The 14,256-nt window shown below is 37.7% G+C and overlaps 1 protein-coding gene across 5 annotated transcripts in view; it reads right to left on the bottom strand.

The window, feature by feature from the left end:
* Positions 1 to 14,256, bottom strand: part of CWF19L2 (CWF19 like cell cycle control factor 2) — a 183,575-nt gene that overhangs the window by 55,505 nt on the left and 113,814 nt on the right. For all 5 annotated transcript variants that reach the window (XM_013062408.2, XM_004764420.3, XM_045077526.1 and 2 more), the window contains 2 exons: positions 9,130 to 9,342; positions 5,483 to 5,599 (listed from right to left, as the gene is read on the bottom strand). In XM_013062408.2, the coding sequence (XP_012917862.1) occupies positions 5,483 to 5,599; positions 9,130 to 9,342 (330 nt within the window). The remainder of the gene's footprint in view (positions 1 to 5,482; positions 5,600 to 9,129; positions 9,343 to 14,256) is intronic.

Genomic DNA, 14,256 nt, shown 5'->3' on the forward strand with positions numbered 1-14,256 from the left:
AAAAATTCTCTGACGTTGGGGCGCCTGGGTGGCTCAGTGGGTTAAGCCGCTGCCTTTGGCTCAGGTCATGATCTCAGAGTCCTGGGATCGAGTCCCACATCGGGCTCTCTGCTCAGCAGGGAGCCTGCTTCCTCCTCTCTCTCTGCCTGCCTCTCTGCCTACTTGTGATCTCTCTCTGTCAAATAAATAAATAAAATCTTTAAAAAAAAAATTCTCTGACGTTGGTACTAGATTAAATTAATGGAGACATTGCACACACAAATGAGGTTAAATTATGATAAAAAATAAAAAAATATATAAACTATTGACCTGGATATCTACATGGTAAAATTAATCATTCAAATTTTGCAATTGCCAAAGCTCTAATTTAATTTCTGCAGATAAAAAAAAACCCTTCCCGGGACGCCTGGGTAGCTCAGCTGGTTGAGCAGCTGCCTTCGGCTCAGGCCATGATCCCAGCGTCCTGGGATCAAGTCCCACATTGGGCTCCTTGCTCAGCAGGGAGCCTGCTTCTCCCTCTGCCTCTGCCTGCTGTTCTGTCTGCCTGTGATCGCTCTCTTCCCTCTCTCTCTCTGATAAATAAATAAAATCTTTGAAAAAAAAAAAACCCTTCCCCCAAAAGCTGTTTTTATTAAACTATTTCACTTTCCTCTTCCTAAGAGAAAAAAAGATTAATAATTTCCCAGCCTCCCTGGGACTTGGGTGGGGACATATTTAATTCTGGGCAATGGAATGCATATAGAAATGGTAGTGCCACTTGCGTGACAAGTGGCTTATGTGTCACTTGAAACAGTTAAGGGGTAGTGTGCCTTTGTATTCATTTTCTTTCATCCAAGGAGCTCAAAGAGAAGGACTCCACCACAGAATAGCCTTTTCATGGAAGGAATATGGATATATGACTGAATGTCTACAGGCAATCTGCCTTGGAGAACTGCCCAACCCACATGGGAATAAGACATAAGAAATTAACTTTGGGGGCGCCTGGGTGGCTCAGTCAGTTGGGCGTCTGCCTTCAGTTCAGATGATGATCTCAGGGTCCCAGGATCGAGCTCTGCATTGGGCTCCCTGCTTAACAGGAAGTCTGCTGGAGGGGGGGAAGCTCTCCCCGCTCTGCCCCGCCCCTCTATATTCGTGTACTCTCTCTCTCTCTTTCTCAAATAAAAAATTCTTAAAAAGAAAGAAAGAAAGAAAGAAATGCACCCTTGCTTTCTCCAACACAGTGAATTAGGTTTTGTTTGCAACAGCAGTGAAGAACATTAACCACATTCTTCCCTCCACTCAACTGTATGTCCCAACGGTTACCTTCATAGGCCTTGTATCATATGCACAAAAAAATTAAAACACAAAACCTAATGGGAATATACAACTGGTTCTATAACATAGGTTTTTAGATTGTTTCTATTTTGTTAATATGTTTCTGAATTCTTATTATGAATATATTCAATTAATTGTTATTTATTTCATTACTAAGTTTTGTGGTAAGATAATCTTCCGTGTTAGAAAAAGGAAAATCGGGGCACCTAGGTGGCTCAGGTCATGAACTCAGGGCCCTGGGATCAAGCGTAGCGTTGGCTCCCTGCTCAGTGGGGAATCTTGCTTCTCCCTCTCCCTCTGCTCCCCATGCCGCTCATGCTCTCTCACTCTCTTTCTAATAAATAAATAAAATCTTTAAAAAAAAAAAAGACAAAGGAAAATCACCACTAGATTAGAACTACATATTTTAAAACTAAGCTTTTTTGAAGATGGTAGAAAATGGATAAAAAGCAGAAGCAGCAACAATGTTTGCTCACAGCCCTCTCCTGCTTTAACTGTTTGGATGCTCGTTCTGGATACTCTCTGGATAACAGTGAAGAAGACGGACTCCAGAGGTCATCAATTAAAAATGAAAACTCAAAAGACCTAAGTTAGCAGTGATACAAGAATTGCTCAGTATTATATATAAACATCATGCAAACACTTTTGGGGAGGACACACACACACACTGAAGTACTTCTCTCTGCATATAAAACCTTTAATTTAAAAATATGAGTTTAATGACATAATCTGAGGTTATACTCCTCTCAAGCAGGATTTTCCCAAAGCTCAATATAACACATACACTACACATGTTGAAAAAATATTCATTCCTTAAGTTATATGACAACCAAACATTGAAGAAACTTTTATTTCATTATTATAAGATACCGAAACTATTTTATGCTTCAGAGAGATATAGCTACCCCTTGATATAGGGATGACATAAACTTCCCATATTTCTTGTAGGAAAAAAACTCTATCCATTGGGTAATCACTATTTTCCACATTTCTAAACTGTGACTACTCACCCAAGTGCCATTCTTCATTTAGTTAAACACATCTGGACTAAAATATCTTACAATATATTTTAAGTAAACTATACTACAGAGTGTTACAATTCTTATTTTGCCGCATTACAACAATTCAGGTAAATATAAATACAAAATTTTGAAATGAAAATTATTTTACTTAAAAATATCAAAGCTATTTAGAATTGATCATGTAATATTAATACTATAATTTATTCATTTTCTAAATAGAACATGTCTAAAGATAAAGTTATCCCAAGATAAATATTATGAGACAGCATACAATGTATATATTTAACTCTATAACCTTCACAGAGCAACCACTCAAAATGACATTGAAGTAATTTTTAAAACAGTCCAAACTTACCAGAACAGAAAGAATTAGAGAAGAATCACCAAAACTCAGATGACCCCAAAATATCTGACCTAAACACTGGAAAGCTGGTTCACCCTGGGTGGCATGTGGTGCGTGGCTGGTTAGCAGGGAGAGGACAGAGAAGGAGGCCACGCTACACTGCAGAAGCCTCGGAAGGCTCAGGAATTGGCAGCACCAAGTAGCTGCAGAAGTAGAGTGAAGGTGTAGCAAAAAGCAAATGGCATGGATGAAAGTCTTTGGAAAAAAGCGATTAATACGCCACTATGTTTCTGGACACTGGCAGAACACTACAAGGTTATTGTTTGGAGAAGGTATACGATAAGGTTGCTGGGCTGGGAAAACCCAACACAGCTGGGAGTTTACAGTCTGAAAACAGGGGCATTACAGGAGATGTTACTTAAGGTTCAAATTCTACCACCCCAGCCTTCTTCCCCAACTCAGCTGCCAGAACTCTAGCAGGCTGTTTGGGCTGCCCTTTCTAAGAGCCAGAAAGAGTGATCTCTGGGAAGTCTGATCGCCCAGAAAGAGTGATCTCTGGGAAGTCTGATCGCCCCATGAAGACACCCAACGGTCTAGTACTGGAGGTTTCCCAGTGAAATAGCCCCATCACATCTTTACACAGTGAGGCCCACTGTACATAGTGATCTCGCCACCACACCGCTCTTCTGAGGGACTTAAAAAATGGGCCTACGGTGTCTGACTGTAACATAGGCTCAAACATACCTGTCAGACAGGTGAGAATAACTTTAAAGGGGACCTAGGTTTCACTATACATATTTAATGAAACTAAAAAATTGGCTCTTACTCAGTCAGAATCTGTGATTATTCCCACATGCTGTGCTGAAACTTGTCTTTGCATTTTTTTATTAAATAAGATCTAAAGTTAAATTTAAATGCTACTAGAGGATGGGGCTAAAAATCACCTAAAAGGAGTTGTTCCTTCATTTGTAAACCTTATTTTTTCCTAAGTCAAGTAATTTTTGTTATATATTCTCTAGAAGGCTGGAATAACCATAGGATATTTAACAGACTTAATTAATCTTAAAATTTTTTAAAGATATTTAATTTTTAAGTAATCTCTCACTCAGTATGGGGCTTGAACTCAAAACCCCAAGATTGAGAGTCACAAACTCCATTGACAGAAGCCAGTCAGTTGCCCCAATTTGAATTTTTATAGATATTCTTATACATATTTGAAAATAAGAACAAAGAAACTACATTTCTCTAAATAAGCTCAAATCAGATACTTTATTTGCTCACTATCTTATACTAATAACTGGTAAGAATTTCTTCTTTTATCACAAGAAAAGAACCATAACGCTGTTATTTGTATTAAAGAACTTGGCTTTTACTCCCTCATTCAATTTTCCATAAAGCATATGGCTCACAAAATCCACTAAATTATAATGTCACCTGTATAAGAATACACCATACCTTTGGCCAGAATTAATGATTTTATGTATGCATTTCTCATAACACCTGGATTATCTTGTATTTCTGTACTCAATAACTACTGAACTGAATAAAATTCTTCTTTACCCACCTCAATGTTTTCCATCAAGTAGCTTAATTTCTTACAGAAATATAAAACACACAGACCAGATTCCTGTATTATTTAAAATCTTTTTGGCACTGTATTTTGCTCTAAGTTAAATCAGTTTAGCATGTATAAATTTTTAAAAGACATTCCAGAAAAGTCTCAAAATAATCCTGAAAACCAAATTTGCATACTTTCCACTTTAAATTATTTACTGCATTGGCATCCATCACTAGAAAAAAAATTTTTTTCACATCAGATATATTTGTCCACATTCTTGCCCACACTTGGCCACAGACGCATTAAAACAGTCTGCCCTTCACCTTTCACAGCATAAACTTAAAAGGAGTAGGAGACTGAATTTCATAATAGGCAGTCAAAATATCTCCTCTTTCAACACTGTCAGCATGACACAAAGACAAAGTATGCAGTCTCTTCTGAAGTCTTACAATTTTCACAGTTTCTAACTAAGGGTCCCTCTAACCGCTGTTCAACTCTCCAGTATTAGAAAAACAAGAGTTTTCTTTCTTTTCTTTTTTGGTCATTATGAGGTCTTGAAATAACTCAGGAGCAATTTCACCCATGTTGTGCCTTTCAGTTTCTTACAGAATCACACACACACACACACACACACAATCCTTGAATTCAAAAGCTGGGCCAGGTTATAAAGGGAAAAGTGTAGCAATAAAGGCTGATAGCAAAAATCACAGAAGCAGAGGCCAATTCCATTATAGGAAAATATGGCCAATGCTGGATATGAATCTCTGACTTCCCAAATTTATTTTTATTATTTGAAAACATCTTTCCTTATGGCTATAATCTATCAGCTCACTGTGCTAAGAATCATCATCTCATGTTCCACGAAAACATGGATTAGAAATCTTACCTTGATATTTTTAAGTAAAAATACTAATTCGTCACAGTTTACTTAGTATGCAGAAACTTTCAGTTGTATCCCTGAAACCAATATGTTATACATCAATGATATCTCAAAAAAAAAAAAAAAAAAACTTTTAGAAAAGCTTTCAAAACACGGAGTACATAAGGGAAATAAAATTAAAAGGTAGTGAGTGGTGAAAGCACCATGGCCCACAGGTATACATAACTAGGGAAATGTGTACTAGTGTGTAAAAGTTCAGAAAGGAAAATCACTGGACAAAGGTCTAGAAAACCCACTGGAATTTACAACAGCAGTCTGTAAAGATTGCTCAGGAGCATTCCTAGGATAAGCGTGATCAGGCTGACCTGAATTTCCTCCCAGATGTCTTCATCCAATAAGGTAGCTGCTCTGTGATGCTGCAGAGGGACGACGAGGCAGTGGCCCTCGGTGAGAGACCGGAAGCTGGGCAAACACAAATACACCTATGGGGAAAACATGGCGAAGTGAAACGTTACCGTACAGACTTTCTGTTGTGACAAATGAGCCCTGGGAAACACGGCTAACGTTTCATATGGTCTACTTGTTTACAAGCAATGTATTTTCTTTCAATATTTTTAAAAATAGAGGACATTTTCCTAAAACTTTTAAAGGCCATGAAGATAGATTTTAACAAATGGAAATTTACAGCACAAGTCTCAATTTTAACTGTTATACGGATATCAGAGTTTATCCAAGGGCAAAATAAATGACACTTTATCCTTGATGTGAGAAAGCTTTTTGCTTTCTTGAAACAACACAGTTTTGGGCAAGAATGAAAAAATACGTGGGGGGGTGATGACAGAGAAGTCTAACTGGCTCCTATTAACCAGGCAATCCTTCTCTCACTGGCTGAGCAAAGAGAATGAATTCAACTAAGACAGAAAGGAAATGTGCTCCGAAGGGCTTCACTGCTCTGTTAAGTTCTATCTACTTAAATACATGTATTACCTACAAACTGGTGCTGTTTTTTCACTACACACAAACTGTCTTTAACAAAACAGAAAGGGCAGTTAGTATGTATGCAGTGAGCAGTGCTCATGAGGAACATAAATAATATTCTGCAAAGGGGCTTGGTCTTACTTTCTATCATTTTTTGCTTGGTTTTGGTGAGAAATATTTTATATGGCAGACAATATTATTTAACAAAATAATGCAAAGCTGAGGACAAAGTAGGAGTAGATACAGAAATTTATCTAAATTGATAGTAAAACCATAACCACATTCAAAATTAAAGCCAACATCAGTACTGATTCATTAACTGTAACAAATTTACAACTAGTAAACTGCTTACTGCTGTCCGGTGTTAACAAGAGAGGAAACTGAACATGGTGTATATGGAACTCTTCTTTCTTCTTAATTTTTCTGTGAATCTAAAACTGTTTTAAAAAACAAATCCTACTTAAAAAAAATCAGTGTTAAGGAGGATAGATGACTTTTATTTTTTAAAAAGGAAAGAAGGGAGGACAGCTGACGATCAAAAGTTATTTCTAACTCGGTGACTCTAATGAGAACAAATACCGCTTCACTAACATATTTGTACTGAGACATTAATTTTAAATATTAGACATTCAGGGTGAGGGAGAATCACTGAATTGCTCTGAAATACTATTTATTGTTTCAACTTAATGCAAAGTAATTCCTTAGAAACTCAAAATCATATATGATTAATTTGGGTAATAACTAAAGAAATAACTTGCTATTGTTTATTCGGATAAATTAAATGAACTGTTAGTCACATACTGTAGGACATAGAAGAAATTCCTTCTAATCGGTATTTCAAATATTTCTAGATTAAAATATTCTAAGACAGGGGCGCCTGGGTGGCTCAGTAGGTTAAAGCCTCTGCTTTTGGCTCAGGTCATGATCTCAGGGTCCCAGGATCGAATCCCACATCAGGCTCTCTGCTCAGCAGGGAGGCTGCTTCCCTTCCTCTCTCTCTGCCTGCCTCTCTGCCTACTTGTGATCTCTGTCTGTCAAATAAATAAATAAAATCTTTAAAAAATAATAAAATAAAATAAAATATTTGAAGACAAAAGGCTAAATGTTGATGGTAATTTCTAGAGCAAAGATAGCACAAATAAAGCACAGGTAGAGAAAGGAGAGGTTCCAGTGGTTTTTTAAATGAAACCAAAGGGCAAAGATGAGCCCACAAGGAGACAAACAGATCAGCCAACTCTTGGGACATTCAGGCAAAGAGAAGAATTTAATACCATTAGAAAAAACAGCTTGGAAAGGTGGATTACCTGACCACAGAAGAGGACCACCAAGGAGCACGGGAAAAGGCAGGTCGTAAGAAACAGAAAATGTCTGTTCACTGGCCAGTTTCATGGGTGGACTGAGAAATGCCTACTTTCCCTACACAGGAAGCCCAGGACAGGTCCGTATACTTAGCACCTGCGGAGGACCCGCATGCAGCCTGTCCCCAGCACTGGGGACTAAAGAACCCCCTGAAAAAACTCCAAACTTCTCCCCAAGCACAGAAGAAAACACTGAAGGGTTACTTTATGTTTGATCTGTTTCTATGCCTATAAAAGGTGGGGATCAGACTGAAGAGGAATGAAATATTCATAATGTTGTAATTACAAAAGTTTTACTGTTTATGTAAAGGTCTGGAAAATAATTCAAACAAATACAAGTAACTGGTTACGGTAGGGTTTTTTTAATTGAATAAATTTTAAATGGGATTTTTACTTTTACCTTTCTGATAAAGTCTGAAAGGAAAGAAAGAATTAGAAGAAGGGTAAGGAAATAAAGAAATGAAAATACAAACTGATAAGTTGACAGTCTTATACAAATATTAAACACTAGCATTGGAATGGAAAAGCCAACACCAGTTCTTTGGATTCATAAGGTGTATCTCATGTACGCGAGAAACAAATTAATACATAAACACGCATACGGACAGGGCCCAAGCTCTCAGTTCCTGAACCAGCTCTCATTCACTCAGCTTCCTCTCCCTCTCCATTCCAGCTACACTGGCCTCCCTGCTCCGTGAATGCCGAGCACATTCTGTCCTCAGGGCTCTTCACTCACTGATCCCCCTTCCTAAAACAAGGGTAATTCCCAGCTTCATGGTGCTTGCTCCTTCTTTCAGAGCTTTAATAAAACACATCCTCAAATAGGCCTTCTAGACCACTGTCTCAAAAAATCCTATCATTTTATCCATTTACCCACTTTATTTGCTCTAGGACAACACGTCCTTTAATGAGGACAAGGATTACTTTATTTTCTGCCCTATTTTACTACAACACGAGCTCCACAAGTACATGGGAGTAGACACTCACCCAGCAACTAATGACCATATCACATACACAGTAATGACTTACTTATAAGAATTAAGTCACCAAATATTTATTGAAATACATGACTACAAACATATTCTTGACATACAACGGGATATATGTCTGGTGAACAATGGGATACATGCTTAGTGTACATGACTAAGACTTACCTTTGTCCTCATGGAACTTACAGACTATTAGGAGAGGGACTCGATAAGCAAGTAAAATACAGTGAACATTTTACAATTATGAGATATTCTATAAAGAAACAAATAGGTTCTATAAGCAAGTAAGGGAAGGAGCAGAAACCACTTTAGAATGAGTATTTCTGAAGTGATTTTAATACTAAGAATCAAGTGCCGACCGTGACAATAAGTTCACACAGCTGGTAAATGCCGAGCTGGAAGCTGAGTCCAGGCCGGCGGGCTCCCGAGTGCAGAGCCTCAGGCATGACCCAACACTGCCTCTATCAAGGGCAGTATCACACAGAATGTGAGCTTCCTGTCACCTAAATATTCATACTTGCTCTAAGGAAGATTCTAAGAATCATGGGAAGTTAGAGAAGAAAAGTATGCGAAACACAGAAGAAGAGAAGCAGAGAGACTGGAATCCTGTGAGAGTCTCAAGAAAGAGGCCAATCTGTGCAAGGCACTCCATTGCTTCCTCGGGGCAATAAATGTTCTACTTCTTACCTTAACACCTATGGCCACAATAAGGTGCTTGGGAAACTGAGAGCTGTCAAAACAATACAGACATTTTTCCATTTGTGCAGCAAGATGCTGGTGCTCGGCAATTGCTTTCCTCCTCTGGTTCTCTTCCTCTTCACCAGAATGTTCTCTCTCAGCTGCTTTGGAGACAAACATGTCATCTAGAGTGTAATAGTCTCCATCTGTTTTTCCCATAAACTGAAAAACCAAAATAACAGTAGTGAGGAAAAGGCAGTGGTTAACATTTTATTGTACTGCTGCTGAAGTCCTATCTGTGAGTTCTAGGGTAAAACTTTTAAATTAAAAAGAAGAAGAAGAAAAACATGATTAAAAATTTTAGCTTGATTTTCAAGGTCAAACAATAGTCATCAACAACATCATCATCACAGGTCAAGTTTACCAAGTATCTACCATGTACAATTTGACGCAATGTGATTGCTTTTTTACTCCCGTGAGAATGAGACCATTATTGTTTCCATTTAATAGATGAGGAAACTGAACTACGGAGAGGTTAAGAACGACTTTCATTTTAAAAATCAGCATATGCTCTGTAAAGAACATAAACATTTTCTTTTTTTTTTTTTTTAAAGATTTTATTTATTTATTTGAGAGAGAGACAGTGAGAGAGAGCATGAGCGAGGAGAAGGTCAGAGGGAGAAGCAGACTCCCCATGGAGCTGAGAGCCCGATGTGGGACTCGATCCCAGGACTCCGGGATCATGACCTGAGCAGAAGGCAGTCGTCCAACCAACTGAGCCACCCAGGCGCCCCAGAACATAAACATTTTCAACTCTATCTCCAGGTGGCTTCTCCACACCTCCACAAACATCAACTATAGGCAGGGTGATGCTTTTAAAACACAAATTTTATGGACTTATTTTGTTTATATCCTCAGAGAGCTCTCCCTTGTGAATAGGAGCAAGTTCAGACTCGGGTTTGGCTACTGAATTATAGACAGACAAGCATGATGGTTAAAAGCTGGGTCTCTCTAGTCAGAATGAACATAGCAAAGTTCTGGCTCATCTCTGTCTTTAGTCCTGGGCAAGTTATTTAATCTTTGTGCTCCCTGCACGCTTTGCTTCCTCATTTCACAACGGTTATAACAATACTATCTACCTAGTAGGTTATCTTGCTGAATCCTCACAACACCTGCCTGACACACAGGAAGAACTCCATTACTATTACTACTATTGGTAACTCTATTAGTAACTAGAGCCACCATTACAATTACAATCTTCTTCATAGTCTGGCACTGATGACCTTTCTGGTCACATATGATCACATCCCTAACTTTATGCTCTGATCATCATCCTATTTTCAGTCCCCTAAAACACTAACACCTTCAGGCTTCATACACACTGCTCTCTGACCAATTCTGCCCCAACTGTGCCATTCTACTCCCACTGCTTTTTCAATCTGAGGCTTCAATTTAGTTGTTGCCCCAAAAAAGAACCTTCCTGGATCTCCCAAGACCACTGGTACGGCACTACCATTAGTTTCACTATGACCACACTATATCATAACTGCTCATGAACTGTGTTTCCTTCTACTAGACTAAGTTCTAAGTACTTAGTACTTAGACCAAAAGAGAACTCTCTTCTCTTTTTCATCATCAAATATGAAGCAAAAGCAAGATGCTTAGATTTTACCAAACATTTAAAAAGATTTGGAAAGCACTAGAATCGCTGTATTTATGTCAGAGAAAGCAGAATTGAATGTAAAGAATATTATGGATATAAAAGGTCATTTCACAATGATAAAAGGGTCCTACCATCAAGTGGACGTAACAATACTGAAATTTATTCACCTAATTACTGAGTTTAAAAATAGATGAAGCAAAAACTTGATAGAACTGCAGAAGAAATACACAAATCCACAAACGTAGTCAGACATTTAAATACCCCTCTCTCAATAATTAATAGAACCAGGCAGGAGAAAATCAATAGGCATATTGAAGACCTGAGCAAACTATGAACCAATTTAACCTGACACTGACAGAAAGTCCAATATCAGCAGAATACACATTCTTCTCAAGTGCAGAGAGAATAATTACCAAGAGATGAATCTGTGGTCGTAACACAAGTCCTAAGAAATTTAAAAGGAGTCCAATGACATAAAGTATGTACACTGAATACAATGGAATTAAATTAGAAACCCCAGCATTTGGAAAACTGCCAAGTATTTGGAAATTAAATAGCCCAGTTCCAAACAACCCATGTATCTACCAAATAAATAAATAAGAAAATCAGAAACTATTTTGAAGTACAATAAAATACAGGTGAATTTGTGGGATGTTGCTGAAGTGGTCCTTAGAGGGACAGTTACAGCACCAAACACCTATATCAGAAAACAGGAAAGGCCTCAAATCACTAATATCAACATCCACCTTAAGAAAGTAAAAAAAAAAAAAAAAAAAAAAAAAAAAAAAAAAAAAAAGAAGAAGAAGAAGAAGAATAGAAAATAAAATAGAATGTAAACAGAATACTTCTAAAATGTCATTACTGATAGAACCAAGTAAAAATTAGAAACTAGGTTACTAATTATTAGTAGTAAGGGGTCTTTCCAAGCACTTTAGCTTCCTTGTCTTTACTAGAACTTATTTTTTATCTTCTTCTATTTCTCTGTACTGATCCTTGCATGCATCTCTCTATTCTTTCAGGTTGTTTATTTATGTGAACTGCCCTGGTTTACAATTATTTTAACTTCAGGCTTTTCTTTCAATTACAACATAATACATTTTGAAAATTCTCAGAACTAGTTATTAATTATTTTCATAGAGTACCAAACATGTGCTAGGTACTAAAAGAAACCTTAAGTACTCCCCCTCATCCAAACATTCCTACAACATAGGAACTGTCATCCTCACATGTAAGATTTAAAAAATGAGTCTTAAGAGACACTAAAAACTTCATCAAGATCACGCAGCTATTAAGTGATAGAAGCAGGAATCCAACAAGTTATCTGGCTGTAAAAATGAAGAGTGTATGACATACTAGAAGCCTCTCACTTAAGAAATCCATCTTTAAAAGACAGAAAGGGTGTATTTTAAATATGGTGTAGAAGCAGCACAGAGAATGAGAAGAAACCTTAACTTTCACCTAGAATAAAGACCCCCAACTGAGTGAAGGTACTCAGCAGAGACAACACAGACACCTGGTAGGTCCTTCTCTTGGCTGAAGTGTATTAGCAGGAGCAGAATACATACTTCTACATGCACCCATGCCACATGACGTAGTGTTATAAAACAATGTTATTAAAAACCAGCTCATGAGTGATCAGGGTATATATTCAATTCAAATCAAACCCTTTGTATAGGGAAGACAGTGCTTCTTAAATCTATGTTCCATGGATGTTGCCAAACTTCTCTGATGCATATTTTTGAATAGAGAGTACAGTCTCGTCTCTTAAATCTGCACAATTCTTCAACACAATACAAAATTGATTCTTTTCTACAACTACAATCCCCTCCTCCTATGACCTCTAATTATCTGAATTTTTCCCATTATCTTCTATTTGGGCTTTGATCCAAAATGCTTTTAATTTATTAATCATGTACACATCTTCTGTGAGCCTCAAACCACCACCTTCTTGTATCTGACAACAAAAAAAAATTTTTAATGGGCAGAATGTTAACAGAAAGTGAAGAACTAAGTATACAAAGTGGAAAAGCAAAACATTTGCTGGCAGAAAGGAGGTGAAGAAAGAAAAGAGAAGTATGAAAATAAGACTCTTCTTCATTTAGATGGAGTCCTAGAGAAAGCTGATGGGATGGTACAAGCTCGAGTTCACACATCGCATTTCAAAACTCCAAGAATTTATTTTTCGAACAAATCAGAAAAATGTGGTAATGACAATAAAAAACATCAAAGAAAAAAAAGGAAGATATCAAAAGTGATCTCCAGATTCAACAAAAAGCCTTTCAAAATCCCAATAATGTTTTCTGTAGAAATAGAAAAATCCATCTTAAAATTCCTATGGGATAGACCTCAAGGGTCTACAAACCGACAAAATAATCCTGAAAATGAACAAAGGCAGAGGTCTCACACTTCCTGATTTTAAAACTTACTGCAAAGCCACAGTAACCAAAACAGTGTAGCAGACCAATGGAACAGAAGACAGAGGGGCGCCTGGGTGGCTCAGTCGGTTAAGTGTCTGCATTTGGCTCAGGTCATGATCCCAGGGTCCTGGGATTGGTCCCACATTGGGCTCCCTGCTCAGCAGGGAGCCTGCTTCTCCCTCTCCCTCTGCTGGCCCACTTCCCCTGCTTGTGCTCTATCTTAAACAAATAAAATCTTAATTTCTTTTTAAAGGAATAGATGAGAGAGCTTAGAAATAAGCCCTCCCATATATGGTCGGAATACTCTCAACAAGAGCACTGACAGGAGAAATGACGTCCCTTAAACAAATGGTGCTGGAAAAACTGGATATTCACATACCCCCCCCCAAAAAAAATGAAAGAAAAAAAAAAAAGAAAGTTGGACCCTTAATTTATAGCCTATATAAAAATTAACTCAAAACAGGTCACAGACCTATTTTAAGAACAGTTTTAAGAACTAAAACTCTAAAGCTCTTGGAAGAAATCATAGAGGAAAAGGTTCCTGACATTAAATTTGGTAATGACTTCTTGATTAAGACAACAAAAGCACAGGTAACAAAGAAAGAATAGATAAGCTGGAATTCATCAAACTTATAAAAACTTTGGTGCACCAAGGGACACTGTCAACAGAGTGAAAAGGCAGCCAAGAGTACACGAGGAAATCCTTGCAAATCACATATTCAAAATATCTAAAGAACTCCTATAACTCAATAATAGCACAAAAAACCGGAAAAACAAAAACCAAGCAACTTTATCCAAAACGAGGCAAAGGTTCTGAGCAGACATTTCCCCAGGGAAGGTACACAAATGGCCAGTCAGCACAGGGAAATGCAAATCAAAACTACAACGATATTACTGCTTGGGGCTCACAAGATGACTGGAGTTCAAGAGTCAGATACTAACAAGTGTTGACAAGGATGCGGAGAAATCAGAAACTTCATACACTGTTGGTGGGAATGTGAGACGGGACAGTTTCTTTGGAAAACAGTCTGGTGGTTCCTCAGATGAATGTAAACT

The sequence above is a fragment of the Mustela putorius genome, unplaced genomic scaffold (genome assembly GCF_011764305.1).
Source record: "Mustela putorius furo isolate JIRA1106 unplaced genomic scaffold, ASM1176430v1.1 tig00000198_pilon_pilon_pilon, whole genome shotgun sequence".
NCBI classification, from domain to species: Eukaryota; Metazoa; Chordata; class Mammalia; order Carnivora; family Mustelidae; genus Mustela; species Mustela putorius.